At 46.7% G+C, this 26,957-nt stretch overlaps 1 protein-coding gene across 1 annotated transcript; it reads right to left on the reverse strand.

Annotated features, from left to right (window-relative positions):
- Positions 1 to 1,570: 1,570 nt before the first annotated feature.
- On the reverse strand, positions 1,571 to 25,056 carry LOC125537168. Its single transcript, XM_048700478.1, has 2 exons — positions 24,826 to 25,056; positions 1,571 to 1,969 (listed from the first exon to the last, which is right to left on the reverse strand). The coding sequence occupies exons 1-2, from the start codon at positions 25,054 to 25,056 to the stop codon at positions 1,571 to 1,573; spliced, it is 630 nt and encodes a 209-aa protein (XP_048556435.1).
- Positions 25,057 to 26,957: the final 1,901 nt, after the last annotated feature.

The following is a 26,957-nucleotide window of genomic DNA, read 5'->3' on the forward strand; positions in this document are numbered from 1 at the left end:
AACCCCCCCCTTCAAAAAAACAAAAAACCCAGCCCTTGAAATGCTGACGCATGGATGCCTATTGGTCCCGGTTGGTGCCACCAACCAGGACCAAAGGCCCTCCTGCCTGGGCTCGGCGCACCGGCCACGTGGAGGCCCATCTGTCCCGGTTCGTGTAAGAACCGGGACTAAAGGGTTAGGGCATTAGTAACGACCCTTTAGTCCCGGTTCACAAACTGGGACAAAAGGCCCTTATCAACCGGGACGAATGAGGGTTTTTCTACTAGTGTGTGCTCGCACTGGTAGCAGGAACTAGAGGTTTTTCTTTATTCATAACTGTCCTCAATTTTTTTGGCTTTGAAGTGAATCATGGTTGTGGACATTATGTATGAATGTGCAGATATCTGTGAACATGAGTTTGATGTGGAATTTGAACTTGGAATGTCGGGCTTGCGCGTGAACTATACCATGTCCAATGCTTCGTCTGTTATTGTTTGGAAAGTAATTACTGTTATTACATGACCCAAAAAAATTGTGCCACATCAGTAGATGCACGCACAACAGGCATGCTGACTGGATAAACATTTGAACCTAGCTACTATGAAGGAAATTTTGTATTGACAACAGTTTTAGATAGCAGGAGACGCCTAGCCTGCTCTGCCTCTACTAGCTTAATTTTGGATTCTTCCATCTCTTCTTTGGCATGGGTAAAGAGAGCATCTGATTGCTCTTTTCGCTTCTTCAGGAACTCAGCTACATTCTCAAGGGCTGCTCCATGCTTTCTTTCAGCCTTTACTAGAGCCATGAGGTCACGAACAGCTGACGACTCCACCTGGCTTGTGTGTAATCCAGCATCATCTGGGAATTTGCACCTTGTGTCTAATCCAGCATCATTAGGGAACTGGCACCTTGTGTGTAATCCAGCCTCATTTTGGAAACATGATCTCGAGGTTGACCATACTTCCCTCCTCATAGGAACTGCATCCTGACATGAAGTTACTTATTTTTTAGATCAATATTAGCAACCCATATCCATTTAGTAGAAGCCAGATAAATAGAACTGGGAGAAGTGAATTCAAAAGGAGAAAAAATAAAAACATACTACAAGGTGAGAACACCCACTTGCTACATCAAGCTAAAAATGAAAGCATTAGGACGATTAAGACTCTTCTTATTACACATCGAAGAACACGAGGCTTAAGAGAAATAGAAACTACAACATATACACATCGAAGAACACGAGGCTAAATGAAAGTAATTGAAAGGGTGTTACTTACCAAAGCTCGTTTTACATGTTCGGTGCAGCTCCTCTTTAACTTGCCATGCTCCTTGAAGATGTCCCCAATATCCCGTGTTTGGTCTTCATTGCTCCTCTGCATGTTTGCACTCGTGGTTTTAAAATCTCAACATGGCAAGAAAAATATACTACTAGTAATACTCGTGCATCTTGTGGGAAACATTAAAGTACTCGTCTGCCATGTTAGAGCATCTCCAACAGAATTGCAATGCGCGGCGCTTTAAAAAAGCGTTTACAGTGCTAAGATCGAGAAGTAGAGATAGAGAGTAGAGACTAGAGAGTAGAGGATAGTTCTCAGCATAGATAGATGATGTCCTCCTCGTCGTCTGACTCCTCCTCGGTGATGTCCTCCTCCGACGTCTGACTGTAGGCGTGAAGATACCGATCGTCGTCGGATTCCCAGGGCGACGCTGCTCCTAGCCTCATGTTGAATTGAGCGTCCGCTTTTCGCCTACGCTTGTCCTCGCGATAGGCAGCTCGCTCCGCCATCCTCTTATCCCTCTCCATCCTCCTTTGCGTGTAGAACTCGCGCTCGTTGATGATGTCCTGCAGGAAACGTTGGCGCCACAACGCCATGGCTTCCTCGTCCATCTCGGCGATGCCGAGACGGTGCTCTCGCCTCCGGTTGTCGCGACGATCCTTGTCGGTGATAAGTCGCGGCAGAGGCGCGAGCTCCTGTGCCCGCTCCCACCACTAAAAAAATACACTTCCGTGATGATACGTGTTTGTCACAGTGGGTCACTTTTTTTGGCATGCATGTACATCCATGACAAATTTATGACAGAATCAAGATAGTCATACCTGTGCTATCGTAGAAGTGTTCCATGACATTACCAAAATTATCATCACGGAAGTGTCCACTTCCATGACGATAAATCACGCGTCACAGAAGTGCTTTCGTCAAGGGTGACCGACACGTGGCATCCACCGTAACGGAACGTCGTTAAGCTATCGGGTCGGGTTTTGGATCCGATAACCCGTTAACAGCCCCGACCAATGGGGATTTTCCACGTGTAAAATCATCATTGGCTGGAGGAAACACGTGTCGGCTCATCGTTGGGATAGATGTCAACCACTCATTGGATGGAAGGCGCCTATGATACGTCAACATGTGGCACGGCCCAACAGAGGCCCATTCCTGTGAAAAGGCCAGCCCACTTGACTTGGTCAAAAGGTGGCGGGCCAGCCCATGGAAAGCTTGTTAACGACATGTTCTCATATAACCCATTTACAACCCGCTAACCCAAGGCCCATTACGCCCTATCCAAATTAGGCCCAGTAGCGTCATCTGGGCCATCCAATATGATTCCAGCCCGTTTTCACTTCTGGCCCATGTATGGCCCATGATGTCTTTCGGCCCATATGAGCCCCTATGTAACTCTTGGCCTATTAACGGCCCGTGGTGAAACTGGCCCGTAATGAACAGTGTATCACTTTACACCCATTAACGACCCATGGTGAAACTGGCCCGTAATGAACAGTGTATCACTTTATACCCATTAACGGCCCGTTATTCCGTTGGGCCGTTTCCAGCCCATGTTATCTTTTGGCCTTCTCAGAGCCCATTTATTCTTGGGCTCATTTCCAGCATTCATTTACTTACGGCCCATTACTATCATTTTCTGCTTGTGGGCCAAATTCAGCATGTGGTTACAGTTGGCCCGTTTGTGGTCCGTTAATACATTGGGTCGTTTTCATAGCGTCATCAAATATGGCCTATTAACGATGGCCCGTTACGGTCGGCCCATGAACGGACTATTCCAACTCTAGCCCGTTTACGGTCATAATGCGGCCTGTTATTGGCCCATGTTTGGCCAATCATCATACGGCCCGTATAAGGCCCATTGATGATACGGCCCGTAGAAGGCCCATTGTTTCTACGGCCCGTAGAAGGCCTACTGTTTCTACGGCCCATAGAAGGCCCATTGTTTCTACGGCCCGTAGGAGGCCCAGTGTCACTGCAGTAAATATTAGCCCATGGTTATTGTGGCCTAGTTTTAAAAAATAGGTTATTGCAGCCACTAGTTAACCGCGGAAAAAGAACTGCAATGACTACAAGCAAACAAATAAACAAGACAACAAGGAAATAAATAAGCAAGCAACTAACGCTAGGCTATCACGGCTATTACACATATTACATCCACTGGGCATCGAAGTTCGCCACCAGTGCAAATATAGGGAACAAAGCAGCATATCATATACACTGGCCATCAAAATTGGCCACCAGTGCAAATAAACGCGGCAGCAAAACAAGAGCATAACTGAAACAACTTCAGAAGAGCTTTGTCTTGTTTGGCGCTAAAATCCTCCAACGCTTGCTGTTGCACCAGAAAGTATGCATCTGAATGCTCCAGACTTCCGCAGTCCTTCCGCTTCTTATCGCAGCACAGCTGATCGATGTCTTTCAGCTTGTAGTTGAGACTCAAGAAACCAAACTGATTCAGACAGTGAGTTTGAATAGTTGTGCAAGCGGTAGTGGCTAGTAACTCCAACACTAAACAAAGACAGGATGTGTCACTATCCTGAACCTTATCTGCATTACTTCCTTTACCATTGCTTAATAAGGCACTCTTCCCCAATATTCTGTCAGCATTCTAAAAGAAGAAACAAGCAGACACATAATAAGTTTAGCATGTACTAGTATATGAAACTCATTTCGGTGAACCAGTTCATTAGTAAGGTGGACATGATTAAACTACCAAGTCTTCTATTGCCAAGTACTAGTACATAATAAAAGCATCAAACAAACATATATCTATGTCCTATGGTAGCAATGGAATCTTAAATTAGAACAGTTGTTCTTCAGGTTTAGGCACTTGTTCTACATGAATAGAGTACAGTAAGATGCAAGAATATAATACTTAAAAATATAAAATGAGCTCATAGACCTTACCACATTCTTGGTTTGGGTCCAGTACAGAACAAGGCGTTCCCAGTCATCGTCCAGTAAATGTGTCTCAGGAGAACGTAAGGGAATTTGATGAGTTTCTTTGCGAGTGAAGTACGTTTTCTTCATGTAATTCCGATACTGCCACCAAGCATTCTTGAAGATAGAAGAGGTATTAGCACAGGTTATCTCATCCTGAGTTTCCAAATTGGTCCTTCTCTATAGAGAAAAATGGGAAAATTTGCTGTACTATAACCATCATGGAGGTAGGATGTATGGGACGAAGCAAAGTAATTGCCATGAATAACATTACTTACACATAACTCCTGTACAAACACCTGCAACTAGCATTTTCCTTCATCTTCAGTATAATATTTCCAAGATGGGAAGATACGCACATAGGATTTAACAACATCAAATGCGATAGATGCGAAACTATGACTAGCTGGTTGTGCTTCCTCCACAGGAATAGGCGTACTAACTGGTGGAGTTGGGGTTCACCGTGATAGTACTGGCCCTTTGGGCACTGGAGCTGCCTTACTAACTGCTCTTATTTGGGAGCTCTGTGGTGGAGATGGTGCTGTGTCAACAGGAACTGGGTTACTATCGGCTGGGGTTGGGGTTAGATTTGGTGAAGTTGGTTCTCTGTCCATCGTAGTAGGGGTACAATCTGCGAGAGTTTGGGCTATGTGTGGTAGGGCTGGTTCTTATGCATGTACAACCGGGGTGCTATCTCCACCAAGAGGTAGCACTGTTTTATTTGAAGACCGTGTTTTTAGTCTGCTAGATACTGGCATCACCCGCTCCAATTCAAATGTCTGATAAACAGGAAACATAGTTGAATGTACAGACATTGTATGAGAGACAGATGCAATAGATAGTGTGGAAAAAAGAGGGCATGAAATAGTTGACATGTATATTGTTTAACTAAAACGGATAGCATGACATAATTTCACATATATGATGTCTATCTAAACTGGATAGCATAGCATAACATAATTCAAAGATATGATGAATAACTAAACAGGATCGCATGACATAATTCACCTACATGTTATCTAAGTAATCAGGATCGCATCATTTAATTCACATATGTGATTTATATGCTAAACAGAGGGCATTCAATATGATGTCTGAACTAAGAACATGGTGTTGAATATTGTGTATATGGTGTCTAAACTATGCAATGCAAGACACCGTATGCATGATATGAGCAGTATAACCATGCCAAGTTAGAGCATACACCTCAGTGGGGGAATAGGACTGGTCATCTGTCTCTGAATCCATCTCTGAGGAGCTATCGGGACCCAACAAGATATCTGCTTCGACAGGTAGCACTGTCTGCTCTGAAGGCCTTGTTTTCACTCCAGATTTTTCCATCTCCCACCCAAATGGCTGATTCACAGGAAGAGTAGTTTAATGTACAAACATTGTCAACAAATGGAAATGTAATGAAGAAAATGATGGGCAAGATATCATTGAAATATATGATGCCTGGTTAAACAGTATGGCATTGCACATTTCACATATATTATGGCTGGCTAAAAGACATGAGACTGCATAATTCCCATATATGATATAGAAACTAAACAGGTGGCATTACAGAATATGTCTAAACTAAGCAGATGACATATATGATATCAAAAGTAGGCACTGCAAGGCAACATATGCATGATATGACTAACATCATCATGCCAAGGTAGAGCAAACACCTTGGGGGTAAATAGGAGTGGTCAGCGGCGTCCGAATCTACCTCAAAACAGATATCTTCCTCTGGATTACAATTTGGAGAGGGGTGGGGAGGGTTTTCCATTGAACCCACCATGGAGCAATGTCTGCATGACATTGTATTGCCGTGCAAAACTCTTCTCTTTTTCTCCACATGTTTAGCATGACTGTGTACAATATCTGACATGCATACGAAAAAAATATGGTGAGATTATGTAAGGAGAGCATGCAGAAATTTAGAGTGATGGTAACAACCAGTGGATCTATGTTTTTCCGTTGAACCAAAATAGCCCTAATGGATCAACGTGAATGTATAGTAATAAGTGATGCAACAAGTGTACAACCTCTTTGCCGTAGCCGTGTCGACCTCAGCATCATTGGGTTGGTCGCTGAAGCAGTTGAGGCAGAGGTGGCTGTCGGAGGTGTGGAGGAAGATCTGAGGGCGATGTAGACGGCGTACAGGGCACTGCTCTGTTGTGATGGATTGTTCTATCATTGGAGCAGCTTCGGTGAGCCGTAAGACGTCAAGGCTGAAGCAGCACAAGACAGACATCGTCAATCTCAAGTGGGATTCTAATAGCATCTCCAATAGATGATGTAAAATGGATGTAAAATTAACATCACCAAAAACCACCTGACTACAACAGATGAGGTAAAAACTGTTGACTCTGAACTTAACTATCGAAACTGAAATTTACTGTGGAATCTGAATGCTACTGTCGGAACTAAACGCAATGGTAGCAGAGAGGCACTTGACATGTAGTTTAGGGAGGGCATGCAGTTCATCTTCAACCTGCACCCCCCTGAGCCGCCAGCCACCACCGGCCGAACCGCAGGCCCCAGCGCTGCCACGCCGCCCCGAAACAACTCGCCACCGCCGCCCCGGCCAGCCCTCTAGGCCCCCCGCCCCCCACCCTGAACCCTAAGATAGATAGTGGGGTACCTCTCCGGCGAGCCCCCGTCCCCGCTGCGGGTGGTTCTTCCTTAACTCCGGCGAGCCCCCCAACCCCTGAAAATCGACTGACCCAAAAGTCGATTCAGTCGACTGAAGTGTGGCTTAATCGGAGCAGAGCAGCAACACAAGCGAGGGGGAGAGCAGCAGCAGCAACTGGGTGAGCGAGCGATCGAGCGCGAGCCGAAGCAGCAGCAGTAGATCTGGCTGGTATGGACGCCGCCGCCGAAGGGGCCTCGCACTGGGGGAGAGCCGCCATGGAGATGTCGCCCGCGGTGCCGGCTTCTAGGTAGCCGCTCCATGGGGGTGCGGGATGGAGCACCATCGGCGCCGGGAGGTCGAGTTAAGGAGAAGGTGCGATGCGATGAGTGTACAACCTCTTTGGTGGCACTGAGTAGGCCTCGGCTTCGTCCGAGGAGTCGGTGAGGATGCTGCGGTTCGGGTGGAGCAGGTTAAGGCGGTGCTATGGGGATGGAGCAGCCGTGATAGACGAGGCGATCGTCGGAGCAGCTCCTTGGAGGTGGAGGATGGGGCGGCTGAACCGGCGGGATGACGAGATGGACGACGGATCCTCATCCGGGGAGGTGGACGAGGGACGTCGAGCTGTTGCAGTGGACGACATTGTCGAGGAAGAGGCTCCGGCTGGGCAGCGGTGACGTGGCGGACGGAGGAGGGTGGGGTTTCGCGGCTGGAGCGGAGAGGTTATGGCGGCCTGGGATTTTGAATGGTGAAAAGGGGGTGATGGAAGGGGGTGAAGCATGACTTAGGAACGCGCTTGTCCAAAATGTAGGGTGTGTTACAAAAGTACCCCCCACCGATTTGAACTAGTGGCCCTTTCGGCTCAGGGTTAGAAGGGGGGTTTCGCGTGTCGGGATTTGGCAGCTGGAGGGAGTTTTCGCACGCGTTGTAATTTCGGGATAGCAAGGCGCGGGTTGTGAAGGCGCCAGTTTTGGGAGCACGATATCTGAATTTTCGGGATATAACAAGACGCGGGTTGAATTTTAGGGACAAGCCTAACGTGTAGTAATATTGTACTTGTACATACCAAATCAATTCGCACTTCCCTCAACCAAAAAGAAAACGAAAAAAATAAAACTATTCACACCACACAAAGAGAGAGTCTTACCCCGTTTTACTATACAAATGCTATTCAAAGCTACCCCCTCCTTCCATCTATATAGGGCCTAATGCGTTTTTCAATGCTAACTTTGACCAAATATTAGAGCAATAATATATGACATGCAACTTACACAAAGCACACTATTAAATTCGTCTGTGAAAGGTTCTTTCAATGATATAATTTTCACAGTGTGCATGTCATGTACTACTAATCTTGTCAATAGTCAAAGGCGGTCTTAAAATTTTCATTATGCCCTATATAGATGGAAGGAGGGAGTATGAATCCATGTTATGTCCAATTAAATTTTTTTGCTTGTTGTATAATGCATGTAACCTACTCATACCAACATTTTAGTGCATTCCAAATGTCTATACTACCGCTGCAATTCGAACTAAATTTGAATTCGTTTCTCTATTTCAATAAGAATCTACAATCATGATTGTTGCCAACTTCAACCATCATAGTTTCCTTGCTATCCGCCAGATATAAATCAGACGACCTATAATGCAGGATGGCAGGCATACCATCATCAACAACTCCGTTTTTTTATAAGAGTAGAGATAAAATTTATTAAATGTAGTATACCATGTTCATAACCACACCATGTGTATCACCGTTATATATATTCACACATCCGTTGATTTGAAACACTATGATAAATTCTTCAAATATCCGAATTCGCTATTTATAATGAAGTATATATGATCTCTATTCGTCTTTTACACCCACACAACCCTCTTATCTTTGTAGCTAGCACTAACTTTCTCTTGTGCATGCACACGCCCGCATCCCTCTCACCCTCCCTCAGCATTCTCTAGCTCCATCGTGCAAATTCATCTTTTCACTTTAGGTCGTTCACCCACGGTGTGTGTAGGCCCCCCAGCTCCTTCTTTACAGCACACATCGATCAATATGCCTCTCTAGCCAGGTGTGCCTAGCACAAACACAAGCTTCCCCTCTTCTCTTGTCACCGTCCATGCCTCACTCCCACCACTCTTTTCATCGTTCTCGTACTCGCACACTCCTCCCCCTCGATATAGTATGCCTCTCGTACCACCTCCTACATGCATCCCTCTCTCTCTATTCTTCTCCTCGTGCCTCATTTGCTTCTAACACACACATGCATGTATACCGATCGATCTCCCAACATATGCCTAGATCGACTTTAACTACCCCCATCGATCGACGTACCTCACAAGTTATGTCTCTCATTTCTCTTACAAAGGGCGATTGATCTTCCTATGTAGTTACGTCTGCTTACCACAGCCACATCGTCCCCCCTCATCATTCGTGCATGCCTCCTGACCCGTCTCTCACACGCACGTGCACAGACAACAAGCAGCCATCTCCTCTCTTATTGATATTGCGGGCGTGCCCTCCGTTTTTCTAGCAAGCCTATCCCACCATTTGTTAGAAGCAACTCCACTACCACCCCCTCCAACACTCTAGCTATGTCTCTCTCCCAACCTTATTCATCTCCTGCACATATGCATGGATGCCGATCGATCTCCCTTAATACATGAGGCAGATCGATCTCCTTAATACATGAGGTAGGCCTCTCTCCTCCTCCACACATATACCAGCCATTGTACCTCTATAGTTAATTGGGCCTCCCTCTTCCCCCACCACACACCGATAGTCGAGCGCTGCAGGTAGGTATCCATGCCACAGAGACAAACTGCACATGTGCCATCTCACATTCTAGCAGGCCAACCACTCTATATCTTTGACGTGGGCACACACAAATTCGATGGCACTCTTTATCGACCGCGCGCGCACACACACACACACATCATCCCTCTCTTCGATTCTATGGACACCTCAAGCTGATGATACCTCCACTTTCTTCTCGTGGATCGCCCCCTCTATATATATGTTATATCCAGGACTCTATTTCACACACATTGCATATGTTAAATTTTTTGATTGACCCCCCCCCCCAAAAAAACTCTCAAGAACCCACACACTATATCTCTCTAGGTTTGTATCTCTCTCACACAACCCCACGCAGGTGGTGTACGTATACAAGAAGAGAATAGGTGCACCGTGCACGTACTCACGCTTCATGCCCAGCCACACCCGCGCGGGTACACGGTGGAGCTCATTTCTTTACGAAATGGCCGCCCACGTGCTAATTTGAACGCCTGTAGCGATTATTTACCTAGGGAGGTCATGTACCACGCGTGCACGAAACAAAGTTCAACTTGACGCGTTGCCGCGTTATTTTTAAATAAAGTTATAGCACTCAATGGCACGTACACAGAATATAAAATGATTTTTATGGAGGAAAAGGTAGTCCGCTCTTCAGAGTATCTCACACAAGGCTCCGGTGGCCTCTCTCTCTCTCTCTCACCGTTGGTCACTGATCCGGCCGCATCCCGTCCGCCGAGGGAAAGGGAGTGCGGTGGCCTATCTCTCTCTCTCACTGTTGGTCAGTGATCTGGCCGCATCCCGTCCGCCGGGGGAAAGGGAGTGTTGTGGCCTCTCTCTCTCTCTCACTGTTGGTCACTGATCCGGCCGCATCCCGTCCGCCGGAGGAAAGGGAGGAAGTGCATCGTTTCTCCGTTCGATGGCGCCGAGGCAGCACGTCTCGATCTGCGGTACACGCCGTTCTCTCTGACCAAGCTCCGACGCGGCAGGGCCTACGCCGCCTGCTCACAGATTCCGCCCGCCGCCGCTCACCTAGTTACATCCCGACGACCTCTAGGTATCCCCTCCGGCCTTGCTCCACTGCCCGTTTTCCCATGTCGCTGCATGTGGATCTTCCATAGTTCTTTGCCCAAAACATAGCTCGTCCGACGTACTTTCCATATTGCATTCTCGTCCTCACACCGTTTTAGACAAACACACCCGTGTTTTTATCTTCCCTTAGGACAAGGAATATGCTTCTTTTTTGTCGTCGCAAGTGTCATCAACTGTTATTGGCCAGTAATTGTTTCCTTTCTACCTCTTTTTTGCAAACAGGGCTATCCATTTCACGTCGTTGCTATTGCGACCTTTTGGTGAACTGCACAAATCACTTTTCTTAAGAGTGTTTTGTGCAATTGTACTAAAATGTCACACGGGCAACACCTCTACATTTCAGTGCGACTGCACAAAGGAAGATTGGTTTTGCTCTATCCTCCTCATCCAACTCCGAGCCTAATCTTCTCCAACTAGTTAGTCTTAAGAGAGACTGCAAAGGTGACCGACTTCTATTTGTGTGTTTATTGTTTCATCAGCAGTCCTCTATTATCGTAATTACACTTGATATCTTTGGAACAGGGACGCTCAGCTCTATTTTAGTGGAACTGCACAAAATGATCGGAATGTTGCATGCTCCAGACAGCTACTTTTTCCCCCAACATGCCTTGTTGATTTAGACAGAGCTGGGGGGACGTTGCTGCCAATGAAAGCATGGATCAATTTTAATTTAACACCTTCTCACAACTTTGTCTTCAGTTGTGATGTAATTATTAGCTCTGATCTGCTAATAATTGACATGCATTAGCAAGGAAGTTAGTTTTTTATTGTTTTCGAAAAAGCATCGATGGCAAGACACGTGAAACAAAAGCTGAAAGCTCACACCATTGTACAATTTCATGTCGCTGGAAAATTAGTTGTATAGTACGTCAATTATGTAAACAAATGATGGAAGCTTGATAGCATTGCCAGAAGCCTCTTCATCATCCGGGTCCATGTGCCATGCACAAAATTGTACTCCTTTGTTCCTAAATATTTGTCTTTTTACAAATTTCAAATGGGCATATTTTAGAGTGTAGATTCACTCATTTTGCTTCGTATGTGTACTCCCTCCGTTCCTAAATATTCTATTCGTCTTAACAGAGATTTCAACAAGTGACTACATACGGAGCAAAATGAGTGAATCTACACTCTAAAATATGTCTATATACATCAGTATGTGCCAGACCATTTGAAATCTCTAAAAAGACAAATATTTGAGTAGTCACTTGTTGAAATCTCTAGAAAGTCAAATACTCTGGAGTATATTTAAGAACCGAGGGGGTAGTGCACAACCGCATGGGAGACTCAGCCCGATCGTTGCGCCACATTAATAATGAGTAATGAGCAGTCAAATCATAAGCCCACCTTTCCCACTGTAAGTTGCTCTGAAGAAGCAACCATCAATACACTCTTCGTTGAATCCGCTCATACTACTCCATCCGTCACTGTTTATACAGCACGCTTCAGAAAAAAGAAAAAAATTTGTGGGACCAAGGCGACTAGCGATCGGCCTGAAAAATAGCATTGGTAGTTATAGCACGGCATCTATTACTAGAGGGAATAATGCATACACACATGCATGCAGTGCTTCCACCCCGGGTGCACACATGCATGCACTCCGTAGTAGTACAGTACATGGAGAGAAAATTGTGGACTTGATTGCGGTTACCACGCACTAATTAATTGAGCATTATACCAAACGCGTCTAAAGTCTCTCTGGTGGTGGAAATGCATTGAGAGAAATGCATCATAATGAAGCGCGTCCTGTAAACTATGACGGAGGGTGGAGTAGTATGAAGGTGCAAAACCAAGTACGCGTACTACTGCGCTTGGCTCTTCGCCCCTTCGTGAAGTCGAACAATGATGGTACTTCGCATGTTGGGTACTACAGTGTATGCCTCTGACAATCTGACACCAAATGGACTGATGCATGTCCACCGAGGGTAGGTTGCATTAGTCAAAAGGCGTAAGCGAGCTTCACCTTGTCCTGCAAACTTCTCCTCGTTCTGCGAGTTGACGGGACACACCAAAAAGTAGTGCTAGTCCATACTCCCTCCTTTCCAGTTAATATGGCTTAATCTTTTTTGCGGGTAAATGAGAGAGCTTTATTCATGTATAAGCATTCTTAGGACGATCAGCCAAGACACTGGTCACTAGGAAGCGAGGTACCCCGAAGCGAGGTGTTTCATCAAGCCAGCTCTCGGCCACATTCAAAGTGCAGCAAGCACGGTTCGCACGAAGATGCGCCGCAAGGTTTGCTGACCTGTTTACATGCTGAATAACAAAAAAAGAGGAAATATTACTGAGCGCTACTATTTGTAACAGGATATGAGCCAGAATTAAGCGAGAATTGTGGCGAGTGTTCCATGCAATCAACTTCCATTATCACATGCGAAAACCCTCGAAGAGAACCAAATGTGTTGAAGATTGCTTTATCACATTTTAAAATTATAATAAGAGTGCAGACCCTCCTCCATCCGGTTCCTAGTACTAGTATAGTACGTACCTTTATGGACTATAGTAGTAGTACTAGTAAACTTTGCGCTTGGCTGTTCGGGAAGTCGAACAATAATAGCACTAGTAGTATAGTGTATGCTTCTGGCAATCTGACACCGAATTAATTGTTGCACGTTCACTGCCTGAGCGAGGGAGAGCTTGCATTAGTCAAAAGTTTCTCCTTGTCCTGCGAGCCACCGCGCGCAAGCTTCTCCCGCCCTGCAACCTTCTCCTTGTTCGGCAAGTTGACGGGACACAGCAAAGTAATTCCAGTCCATGCTGCCTCCTCTCCAGTTAATATGGCTTAATTTCAAACGAGATAAAATACACTGTCTGTCACTGTATATTTGTAAAAATATGGTCAGTGGACTTCATAATACACTCATTGCGCTCAATATATATATATATATATATATATTTTTCCGGTGTTCATACGGTCACTAGCTCACCCTGACTGACTATGTGTGTGCATGCACGTGTAGGTTGAGCACTTGAGCCTGACCGTCTATGTTCCATCGTGTGCTCGGACATGCATGCACTAGGGCGTCGCGCGCGTTTTTACGTCCATGTGTACGTGTGACTGTTGCATAGACGTAGGGGGAGTACGTGTAGGGGCCACTAAGGAGCAGTTAAATCACACAGTAAGTTAGTCAGAAGAAGCAACCATCATTTCACTCTTGAATGACACATACGCAATATAAAATGGTTGATATGGAGAGAAAAAGAAAGCCACTATATATACACTAGCAGGAGCCTAAGCTATAAGCCTGCTTGCTTAGGTTGCTCTCTTCACAAGCATAGGACGACGGGCCTGATCCCGCAGCTGGGGGAAGGGAACAATGTTCTATGTAGACGCGGTCGACATCGACGAGGGAGAAAACCCACAGTCGGTGCGTCCCAATCGGGGGTCACTGCGGTATGGGCCGAGGCCGCGTCCCAACCACCCTTCTAGCTACAGCCCGACGTCCCAGGTAGTCCATCTTCCTTTTAGAGCCGGCTTGCTCCACTGCCGTAGCTCCATCTCCATGTCGATCTTTCTCTACTTCTACCGGCTTCTATTTGTGATGAGTCTATGTCTCATGAACTAGTGCCAGTACTATTATTCTAATCACACTTCTTCAATATCTTTGCCATTAGGGATGCTCAGGTCGATTTTAGTGGAACTGCACAAAAGCATTGTATGATCCGAGGGTGCCAGCCGTCTTTCCTTCCCGACATGGAAAGTGCTATGGAACAAGAGGTACCAGAAGGTGGAGAACCAAAGAGTGCTGCTTCTATTGTTGTTGACATTCTCACTAAAGAATCTCCCTCTAGCACATTCCTTCGACAGGTTCTACCTGGCCAGGAAATTAAATCATGTTTAGGGTTTAGGGTTTAAGCCGTAGTGACCCCATCAGTAGTTTTTCTATCGTACACGCTCTCACAACTTTTTTCTTTAGTTGTGAAGTAAATATTGGTTATGATCTGTGAATCATTGAGATGCATCAGCATGCATGTTAGTTTTCTATTGTATTTGATGGAATGTTGTAACGGGGCAACCTTGGCATAGGAATGAAAATGGAGTGGAAAAGTTTCCAATTTTCCGGAGAAAAAATGGAAACGGAGAGAAACCAACGTTTCATTTTGTTAGATCACGCCATCGAGCAAAACCAACGTTTAAATCACGTCTGTCGTGTTCATGTCTCATCCTCCTCCACGGCTCGACCCCACACGGTCGCTCGGCATGCCACTCACCACAAACCGAGTAGTATACCATAACTTTCCCGCCTGCTTGTCGATGGATCGCGCCATGGAGTACTAGCACTACTGGAAGAGATTGACGAGTTGGGGGAGGACAGCTAGTTGTAGCACGGACTCCCAAGAAGTTACTACTGGAAGAGATCGCGCATGTTGTAGCCGGCTATTGCGACCTTTGAACGCGGAGCAGCCGCGTGCACCCGGAAGCGGCGCGGGCGACGCTCTCTCGGCTGGCGCGCCGCAATCAATGCCGGAGCCAGTGAGAGGTCACGTCCGCTCTGGTCGGGCATGAATGCGGCACTGACCGTTTCGGGCGGGAAGCATGCGCGGGTGATGAAGAGGGTTCGGGTTGGTCAGGACCGGCCGTGGCAGCGGTCCGGACGTGCGCAAACAAGAGATGCTGTACGTTAATATTGCTGTGTATATAATTAACAACGTAAATAATGTGCCAGTTGGACAAATATGATTGGAGATGGAGATGGAAATGGAATTTTACGTAAACACGGATATGCATGTCTATGTCTATGTGTGTGTGCGCGACGACTCTCGCGACCTGGAAGCGGGGGCGTGTTTTTGATCGAGTTTTCTTTCTTGGTACGTTAGAAAATCAGTTTGTCTAATTCACATCTAGATGTTATTTAAGGATATCACATCTAAGCTCCCACAAGTATATAATGTGGAAACAAGAAACAAAAAAAACTAGGAAAAGACAACAAACAGAGTGGACATCAACTTATATGTGACATAACTATGTCACATCTAGATGTGTCCTAGACAGACCCTTAAAAAATTGTCCGCCAGTTTTCGTTTCTTTTTTCCGGGAACACACGTATTCTATTTAAAACCACTGCTATGGAGAGATTTTTTTACTCCATTATAGCCTCTTGTTTGATAGAGTTTCTCGCGTCTCGCTCTCTCACCCTCTCCATATCAAAACAAGATGACAGTGTCCACTCTATCTCTCTCCTCACCGGTGGTCACAGATCCGGCTGAATCCCGTCCGCTGCGGGAGGTGAGGAGGTGCAGCGTTGACGTTGTCGCCGTCGGTGACGGAGGAAGCCGATGCGCACCGTCCTCTCAGAGCCGGCGCTGGTGCGGACGAAGATCCTCCGCGCCCTTGTTCGCTGCCGTCATGTGGGCAGATCCCGCCCGCCCGCCTAAACGACATCTCGCCCACCTGAGGTATAACTTCTTGTACTGGTCCAGCTCCCCAGGTCGCTGCGTGCGGGTTTTCTTCTATGCGACTACTCCCCAGCTCCCATTGCATAGTAGCTAGGGTTCGTCGGCTGGTCCAACATCACCTACTAGTACTATTATAGAGGAAATGCCACTCAAAAAGTTGTCCTGATTTATTCCTCGGTGGAGGTATACATGTTGTTTCGACAAAAAGTACATGGTGGTTGTGCAGTCATTGTCCATATGGTGGTAGTACTATCACTGGTTAAATGAAGAAATGCTTTTTTCTCGGGTATCCTGGTTTAGTTCCCATCAAGATAATTATGATGCTTCTGTTTGTTGGTGTACTTTTCATTAATTCTTATTGACAATTGAGATGTCGTTGCTAACCCTTTTTTATATTTTTGGAAACAGCGATGCGTGTCTCCATACCCGGGCATGTCTTCCTCAATTTTAGTGGAACTACACAAAATTGGATGGCCATTGTTGTTCCGCCTCACTGTCCTCTGCCACGTGGTTCTTCCTTCCTCGAGCATGATTACTGAGAAGAAACAGACCACAGTGAGGATTTGTCGAACTTCTTAGGTGCCTCACCCAAACTTGATGCCAAATGGATGATGCATCACCACGATGACCTATCGATGCTCATGGTTGTGCCTCATGGTTGCATCGGCTAGTGAAGCTGGTCGATTTTTGATGAAAAACAAGCTGTCTTCCATCAGTGCTCTTTGCTTGTTACGCACAAAGATGATATCCTTCGTTAGTTCACCTTGGTTGCGTTGGAGACGCAGTCGTCTTTCACGTTGGTGCAATTTTCGCTAGGGTTTAACGACAGGTGGGCCCAAAATGTGGCTGGCTCACCTGTCATACAGCCAAAAGCAGGTGTAGTGAAGGCACCGGAGCTCAGTCCGTACTACAGTAGTATATATATAAGCGGGAGCCTCAGCGCTTGTTTGCTAGGGTTTGCACTCTCCACACACTCGCTGCACTACATATATGTTACTCCCTCCGTTCCGAATTACTCCATCCGTTCCAAATTACTTGTCTTAGATTTGTCTAGATATGGAGGTATCTAGCACTAAAATGAGTCTACATACATCTGTATCTAGACAAATCCAAGACAAGTAATTCGGAACGGAGGGAGTACTTGTCTTAGATTTGTCTAGATACGGAGGTATCTAGCACTAAAATGAGTCTAGATACATTTGCTAAGGTTTGCTATATTCACAGTCTCTCACCCTCTCTTCACCAGATCTAAACAAGACTGCGTTGGCCTCTTGTCTCTCTCCCCCCTCACAGCTGGTGAAGGAGGCGTCCATGTCCCGTTGCATCGGGAAGGGGAGGAGGTGCAGCGTTCACTCTATCGCCTTCGGCAAGGGAGGCAATCCACTGCCAGCTGCGCTGTTCTCTTTCACCCAGTGCCTATGCGGGAGGGCCACCGACCCCTTCTTCCTCGCTGCCGTACTTAGTGTGGGCAGATCCGGCCTCCCGCCGCACACCTTGCCACATCCCGACGACCCTAAGGTATAAGTTTCTTTGAAACCGTCGTTGCTCTAGCTGCATGTGGATCTTTTTCGATCTGTAGTCGAATCTAGGTCTTGGTTCAAAGAGGAAAGAAGGGTGCGGTGGGCTGGAGCAAGAATCTAGGACGTGGTTCAATGAGGAAAGGAGGGGCGGAAAGTAGTATAGACTGGCTATCCAGCCGCTTTGTAGGTCGAAAAGGGAAAAAGGGGGTAACCTAGTACACACATCTGTAAGGAACCGATCTCTTTGTTGAAAAGGGAAAGAAACTGGGGGGTCGGGTAGTTTGTGCATGACTAGATTTGCTGCCCTCACATAGTAAGAAGGTTCAAAGAGAACAAATATGGGACCAGCGCATATATGCTGCTTGGCTACATACAATGCATCACCCATTTATACGTGTGGATGCACATGGTGCTGGCATGTCCCATGCAGCTATTTTGTTGTTGTTAATCTCAGAATTAACTGCTGATCTGTTTTAAAAGAATTTCTCTATTAATATGAATCAATGCAACCGTTTTAGAAATGCTACTGTCCTATACTTTGTTTTCCATCAAGATAAGGTAGATGCTTCTTTTTGTGGCCGCATGTTTCATCCTCCTTTATTGGCTGGTAATTGTTTTCTTTTTTGCCTCTTAAAACAGGGATATCTATTCAACTTGTTGCTATAGAAAACTTAAATGTCACGCCGACAACTTTGCTTGATTTCAGTGCAACTGCACAAAACTTGATTGGATTTCCTTTTCGTGTTGGTAGATTCGTATTTTATGTTGGTCGTCTCATGAAAGGTCAGTACAGGCCTTCATCCACATGATTGTGCAGTGTGCTTTGAGATGTTGTGCTACTTGTATTGGTACTGTTTTAAATAAATGATGAATTGAAGCTATTGTATTGCTGTCTTTTCCCATTAAGCAGTGAACAAAAATGGGACCAACCCAGACATGATGCTTGTTGCTTTGTTACAACAAATTCAGCATCACCCCCTTTATAAGCCAGTAATTGATGCCACTCTCAGAATTAACTACTGAATCTTATTTCAAAACTACAACACTTGTTAGGGATTGGCGGGATTACCATTTTTGTGGCCGCATGTTTCATCCTCCTTTATTGGCCAGTAATTGATTCCTTTTTTGCCTCTGTTTATACAGGGATATCTATTCAACTTGTTGCTATTGTGATCATTTTGCTTCGCTACGCGAAACACTTTGCTTGATTTCAGTGCAACTGCACAAAACGAGATTGGATTTCCTATTCGTGTTGGCAGATTCGTACGTGATCTTGTGTGCGTCATGACAGGTTGGTACTTGCCTTCATCCACATGATCGTGCAGTGTGTTTTGAGATGTTGTGCTACTTGTATTGGTACTGTTTTAAATAAATGATGAATTGAAGCTATTGTATTGCTGTCTTTTCCCATTAAGTAGTGAACAAAAATGGGACCAACCCAGACATGATGCTTGTTGCTTTGTTACAACAAATTCAGCATCACCCCCTTTATAAGCTTTGTCGTTCTTTATACATGTTGAAACAAGGCATTGTTAAGATAATGTCTCAGTCAATATGAATGAATCACACTGATGGAGAATTGCTACTCTCCTGCTTTGTTTCCCATTAAGATAAAGTAGATCAGTAGATGCTTTTCTTCTGGGAGTACAAGTCATCAACCGTTATTTCTTAGTAATTGTTTCCCTTATACCTATTGTTGCTTACAGGGATATCAAAATTAAAGCTCGGTTTTATTCCGACTTCGATTTTAGTTGAACTGCACAAAAGGAGCCAATGTGTAAGGCAAACTGCTGCATTACTGGGTCTAGTTGGTCGTTCCACTTTGCAGAAAGAAGCAGTCACTGTTTGCGCTACATTACAGAAGGAATGACCGAGAAGCTTTACAGAGTATTATTAGACACCGGTGACATGACTAGTCTGCAGAGACCATTGGCAATTTAACAATACGTGGAGTGCCCTGGGCAAAAAGTGCCCAAACAAGTATAAAAGCTACGACAGGACTCCACGATCATAGGCATTACATATTTTGAATGGGAAAAGCTTGTCAAAGTTTAATCATTGATGTTAGCAAGAAGACGTTAGTTTAATATATTGGAATTGGAAAACCTTGTCAAAATTTGCTCATTGATGTTAGCCAGAAGACATGCATTTGATATTTTTGAGTGGGACGCCCTTGCTGTGAGCAGCGTCGAGTGTTTTTTCCTATTCCTGTGTTCAGTTTAGAAGTAAATAGTTACTCTGCTGAGATATTCCTGTGTTAAGAGTTTGTTCTGAATATTGTCTATGTAATGCCAGGCCTTGTGTTTGATTGCAAAGTTGAGCTTGGAATGTTGTGGCATGCGGCATCACGAGCTGTTCACCGTGCCTCCTGAGAATAATGCTTCGTATTGTTTTGCATGTCGATCTAATGCCAGTGATTTGCTTGTTAAGAAGATCATCCTCTTCTGTTGTTTCCGTGCTTAAGAAGTTCATCGTCTGATGTTTCATTCATAGCCTATACGACAAGTCGGGTAGGTTAGACGTGAAACCATATGATCTTCCGACCAACTCATGATATTAGGCCGTGATTGGATCGTCGTTTTCCAACCAAAACCGCTTGTAAAACTGACGCTTGTAAATTAAAGCAGATGGTCTCGGGCGAAGGTGCTTGGTTGGTCGATTTCGACTAGTAAAATATCGGAAGTACTTGACACACGATAAAAACGCTGAACGACACTCGGACGATTGCTAATCCAGCCGTTAGCTGCTGTTTCAGCCTTGCCCATGGATGGCATGATACGCACGTCGTGCATGTATCGTCTGGTAATGTCGTCCATATAGCAGTGCTCGTAAAATATACACTGGTCTCTCAAATTACACGCGTAACCCGCCGGTTTTACTTACAGACCTCGGGCCCTCGGTTTCATTACGCCTGTATTTTACGCGTTGTTTTCGATGATGAGTAAATTACACTTGTATGTTAATACAGGTTTGAAATAAACCAGAGCTCCCAAGCGCGGCCTTACCGTTTCATGCCGTCTCAGTTTCTCGAAGGTGCTCATAGGTGTCCGATGATCCTGGCTTCCTGAATGAGTAGCGGGCGCTGTATCAGACCATCCGTAGGGCCCGCGAGGCCCTCTCCGTTGTCCTTCGAGTTGTTGCGCTCGCCGTGGCGCCGAGCATTGTTAACATCGTCAACGAACATGAGGATTCAGGAGATGACTTTATTTTGACTGGATGACACTAGGGACCCACTAGGGCCATAGCCGTACGTACGCAAGTGCCTCCTTATTATGTACAACTATATTTTTTTGCTTTCTCCTGGTTTCCTGACATCACGGTCCCACACCATTGTCAACCTATGTAGTCAATATAAACGAGAGAATTGCACAAGGTGCGGCCGACAGCTGGGACCAAGCAGCTCGAGCAGTATTTGTGTTTTTGAGGCGTGAGCACTGCAGAGTTTTTCTTGGCGATGATTTCGTTGTTGTTCAGAGGAGAGCAGGGTATTAACTGGGCGGGCTGTGGCCCGTCTAGCCCAGGCCAGATATCCAGCCCAGATACTAATTTTTTCAAGATGAAAATGGCTAGCCCAGCTATACGTCTTTTTGAGGAATACCCAGGCAAGGTCAACTTGTTATTCTCCGCCCCGCTGGGCTGCAAATCTTTCCTTGGAGGGATGCATTAGGCTTAACAGGAAAATGGGCTTTAAAAAATAATAAATGGGATGTAATTATAAAAACTGGGCAGAAACTATAAAAAATGCACCAAACACAAAATTAGTTTATAAAATATTATTTATGGATTTTGAAAATCTTAAATTTTCATTGTTGCGCGCGCAATGTTTCGTTGGATTTTTACGTAATACAAATTTATATTTAATCTGACTAGAAATTTCAGGATAAAAATATTTTGGAGCCCATCAAAATGTGGGAAATTTTTATTGAATTCTGTCTTCAACGGTTGGTTGAAATTATTAATCATTGTCCTAGCTAGAAAATGGGTTGTACTTTTAACAAACTGTAAATGGGTTGTTGTAAATTCCATTAGAACTCCAAAATGGGATGTACATTCTTACAAAACGCAAATGGGCTATAAGTTCTCTGCCACACACTTGTGGGCCTACTAAGTGACGCGTCCCCTAAAAAATAAGTTGACGCATATGCAAGGCTTTGCCAACTTATTATAGTCAACACACGGTTCTAGCAGCAGTGGCCGTTGGATGTCGTGCTTCTTCTTCAATCTCGGATATTCTTAGCTTCGGCCGCCCAAAAAATGATTCCTCCCCCTGACATCTGGGGCGCACCGTTTCGGAGGCTGACCTGTGGGCCTACTAAGTTGGAGCGTACCAAGGGCTTTGTCAACTTAGTCAATAATAAACGTCTCTAGCTTCAGTGACCGTACGATGTCCATCCAACGGCCTTAGTGCTTCTTCAACCTCTGGTCTTCTTGGTCCAGCCGCCCAAAGCAGCTCCGGTCATGCCGCCTGCTCCTGCCTCCCGTGGACGGCTGTGTTGCTGCGGAGGCCTCACCGCCCCCATACTACTCCCACCGCTGGCCAGGCCATCCCTCCACTCACCCACACCCCCTGTTATTCTGTGGCGACGGCAGCCTCACACCGCAGCCGAACCAGTGAACCCTCGTACTCCTCTCCGTGCGGGCTTCCACTGCTACGTCTTCCCCGGCTCCGCGTCGTCCCCTTCCTAGGCCTCGCCATCGTCCAGACCACCACCCTGGTGCTCTCGGCGCAGCGTGGTCAACGTGGTCAACGACCGACTTCCATCGGAAAGAGTACTGTATGTGGAGAGGCTGACAGCTGGGTCCAGGCGGCCGCAAGGAAGTGCCTCCTTATTACGCGCAAAATAATTATTTCTCCACCTTACAGCAGGGACCCACCGGACGAGCCACCTTATTTCACCAAAAAACGTTTCCCCCTTGACTTCTCGGACCCACCAGGACGGGCCAGCGTATTTCGCGAAAAAAACGTTCCCCCCACTGTCAGCTCGGACCCACAGGAAGTGCCTCCTTATTACGCACAAAAAAAATGAATACTCCCCCTGCTAGCTTGGGACCCACCATGGTGGGAGGCTGACTTGTGGGCCTACTAAGTTGACTGGGATGGGGGCCTTTGTCAACTTTAGTCAATATGAACGATTCTAGCTCCAGTGACCGTACGATGTCCATCCAACGCCGTAGTGCTTCTTCAACCTCTGGTCTTCTTGCTCAGCCGCCCAAAGCAGCGCCCGTCGTGCCGCATGCTCCTGCCTCCCGTGGCCGGCTGTGCTGCCGCGGAGGCCTCACCGCCCCCTACTATTCCCACGCTAGCCAGGCCCTGCGGCGACGACAACCTCACACGCAGCCGAACCAGTGAACCCTTGTACTCCTCTCCGCGTGGGCTTCCACTGCCGCGTCTTCCCCGGCTCCCTGTCGTCCCCTTCCTAGGCCTCGCCGTCGTCCACCGCCCTGGTGCTCTCGGCGCGGCGTGGTCAACGTGGTCAAGGAACGACTTCCATCAGGACGTGGACTGTACGTGGAGAGGCGACAGCTGGGTCCACGGCCGTAGCAAGGAAGTGCCTCCTTATTACGTGCAAAATAATTATTCCTCCACCTGACAGCGGGACCCACCGGACGGGCCACCGTATTTCGCGAAAAAAATTTCCCCCTGACTGCTGGGACCCACCAGCTACACCTTCGCATGCAAGGAAGTGCGTCCGGGCAAAAAAACAAAACGATTCGCCCCCCTGACTGCTGGGACCACCAGCTACATCTTCGCACGCAAGGAAGTGCCTGACAGTCGGGACCCACCTGGTGGAAGCATACATAGCGTTGTCATTCTGGTCGCGAAACGTGTACGTACATATATACTGGTCGATGTAGAGGCGCACACGTGTCGTAGTAGAGGCGCGCACGTATGCATGTACACGTACGTACAGCGGTCAGGGTGCAAGAAAGAAAATACGGCCACATATGTGTACATACGGGCGGGGTCTCGAACGCCTACTCACGCATACGTACGACGAGGGCTCGTGTACATGGCTGGGTCGGAACGGAGAAACATCGTCGTCGTGTTCATGGGGAGGCAACGGAATGCGTCGTGTTTCATGGGGAGGCAAATGGAATGCGTCGTGTTCATCGGGAGGGCTTGGACGGAACAGGCGATGGAAACGAGGCTTGGCGTACCGCAGAACGAGGAAACGGCCTTGTGTTCGACCAGGCCACATTTGAAACAGGATCCTGTTCATCAGGAGGGGTGTGGCGTACCGCAAAACGGAGGAAACATACCTCCTATGGTTGAAACGGGGGTCCTGTTGATCGGGAGGGGTGTGGCGTACCACAAAACGGAGGAAACGGACTTGTGTTGGAGCGCTACGGTCGAAACGAGGGTCCTGTTCATCGGAGGGGTGTGGCGTACCGCAAAACGGGACTCCACGGGATACTGTTCATCTCCACGTCGCCCTCCCCCAGCCTCCATGGGCTCCTGTTCATCCCGCCTCCACCGCGCGCTACTCCACCGGCTACTGTTCATCCTGCCCTCCACCGTCTACTGTTCATCCTGCCCTCCACGGGGTGGTCCTATTCATCCAGCCCTCCACGGGGTCCTGTTCATCCAGCCCCAACCGGCTCGATCGATCGGGGTCATGTTCATCCAGAGGCAACACCACGGGGTCCTGTTCATCCACCCCCACCGGGAACTGTTCATCCAACCCCCCCCCCCCCCCCCGCAACGCTCACTGTTCATCCCATCGATCGACTTCAGTTAGCAGCAGTAGCGAAGGAATCGCTCGATCGGGTTCAGTTAACAGCCATCGATCGATCGCTCGGGTTCAGTAACGCGTAGCCTGCAGTGCAATCACTTGGGTTCAGTTAGAGCCCAACACCTCGTTCGGGTTCAGTTAGAGCCAACGCCTCGCACACACGCGCGTACGTGTACGAGAGAAACGCGCATCGCTCAGCCCCCGACCTCCCACCGTAACCGGGAACTCCCCGAAATTTTCCTCGCCCTCGCTTCTACCACGGTTTTTTCCGTCATGGACGGCCCAAAGAATGTCATGCAGCTGCGTCTCCGGCCCGCCCAGGATGAAAAGCCCATTTTCTGTCATGATTTTTTGTCATAGAAGTAGGATCCCACCACATCTATGATGATACCGGGGTTTGTCACAATTATCGTCATAGAAGTGTCATATGTATGACAGAATTATTTTTTTGTTCGGCCCAAAATGTCACTGATGTGTCTTTTTTTGTAGTGCGCATCGGCACATTGGGGAAGTTCAATGTTCTATGAGGCCACCAGAGGCACCACGCCACCGCGTCGTATGCGCGGGCGGCCTCGTTGGCGGTGTCGAAATTGCCGAGGCCGAGGCACACCCTGCGGAACCGGATCTCGACGGAGAAGCTGCCGGAGGGGCGCGCGCGGACGCCACGGTATCCCCAAGTTTCCCGGCGACGCGGTGGCATGGTGGCGCGGCGGTGGTGAGGCAAGAAAGAGCGAGGAGAGAGCAGTGGCATGGCACAGAGTAGGGAGAGAGCGGTGGCAAGGCACAAAGAGGTGGGAGGGTGTTGGATTTTATAAAGCGCGCCGGACGCCGCGCGCCAAAACTAGCGCACGCCCGGCCGCTTTTTCCCCCGGGCGCGCAATCCTTTCCCGATGTCTCTGTTATCTCTACTCTCTTCTCTACTATTATATTTATTTAATATTTAATATTTATCTCTACTTCTCTACTCTCTACTTTTTTTCTTTTTCTTACAAAAAAACAGAGTTGGTGATGATGGTGCCTGCCATCCTGCAATATAGGCCGTTCGATTTATATCTGACAGATAGGAAGGAAACAATGGCAATTTTGCAAAAAGATACCCACACCCCTCTCCAGATTTGCAAATAAGGCCTTCCCTTGTTCATCCTTTTCTCCCACAAGATAAACTACTCATACAAATGCATCTTGATGCATGCAACGCATGTGCATCTTGCTAGTTCTAAAAAACTTTCCATCATTTGCCACACTACTGGTTGCAGATGAAAAACCTACCCAAGCACAGCGCGATACAGGAGCGACGCACAATTACAAGTTGATATTCTGTTGGACAATGGAGGCTATAACCAATTACTTTTACGGGAACAATAGCACCCAGGAAATTTGAAGGGTAGGTATGAACAAAATTGGAACTGCACATGTACTGCTAAGTGATTCAATACACACATTACCAATCGAGGAGGAGAACGATGGTCGCAGCGGCCTCTGTGAGTCATGGTCGGCAACGGGAGTCCGTTCATTGTCCACGATGGTGGTGCTTCTGCGCTTGGCGTCGTCTTTCGGGAGGCAGATCCGAGACCGTGTAAGACGGTGCTGGGGAAGAGGCTTCGTGTATGACGACGATGGTGGACTGGCTCCAGTGCATCGTACGAGGTCGTCGATGAGGCAGATGCGTTGCGGTGGACGAGTGCGCCTATGTAGAAGGGGAGGAGCACGAAGGCTGCGGTGCCGTGGAGAAGTCTATTTTGCGGTGGGGATAGAAAATGGGGAGTATTCAGGTGTACTACTATGGGTGCCGGGGTGGGGTTGGCTGGGTAGGGTGAACCTGAAGTTACGAAAATAGCCCCCTACCAACCGTCATCCATAGGCCTGTTCTGAAGGCTATGATGGTAACTTCCCACTGCTCGAATCAGGGTCGCGGGAGATTTTCCCGCCAACCTCAAAATTTTGTGACACTGAACTCCCCGTGTGGCGTGTTGGGTGATTCGGCTAAGCAACTAGCGAGTAGTACTAGTAAACTCTGCATATTAGGTTTGACCGAAGTCAAACTTCCTAAAGTTTGACCAAGTTTATAGAAAAATATAAACATTTACCATAACAGATATGTATGATGTGAAAGTACATTCAATAATGAATCTAATGGTATTTATTTGTTATTGTATATGTTAATATTTTTTGTTATAAACTTTCTAAGAGTTTACAAAACTTGACTTTGACCAATGCTAATACGCGGACTTAAATAAAAACGGAGGGTGTACACATTTGTTTTCTTAGTATGTAGTGAATTAATCATTTGTTGAAATTGTGAAATAAATATATTAGGCTACTGACTTCGAATGTATATGGTCTATACAATTCAATAGTTACAATCATTGTCGAATTCCAAGATGTATACGAGGTCTATAGTACTTCACAACATGCTCAAACTCACATAATCCCAGTCAAATGACAATCAAAATGCATTTCATAGTTATTACTTTGTAGGATGCAACAAAACCAACAATAACTCTACATCAGCCATTATAAAAGCAACATTTTGAACATATCCCAATGTGGGAATGAAACGTGCAGAGAGAGCTTGTAAAGATGGAGCGGGTAGGGCGGGAA

The sequence above is a fragment of the Triticum urartu genome, chromosome 2 (genome assembly GCF_003073215.2).
Source record: "Triticum urartu cultivar G1812 chromosome 2, Tu2.1, whole genome shotgun sequence".
In the NCBI taxonomy this organism is placed as follows: Eukaryota; Viridiplantae; Streptophyta; class Magnoliopsida; order Poales; family Poaceae; genus Triticum; species Triticum urartu.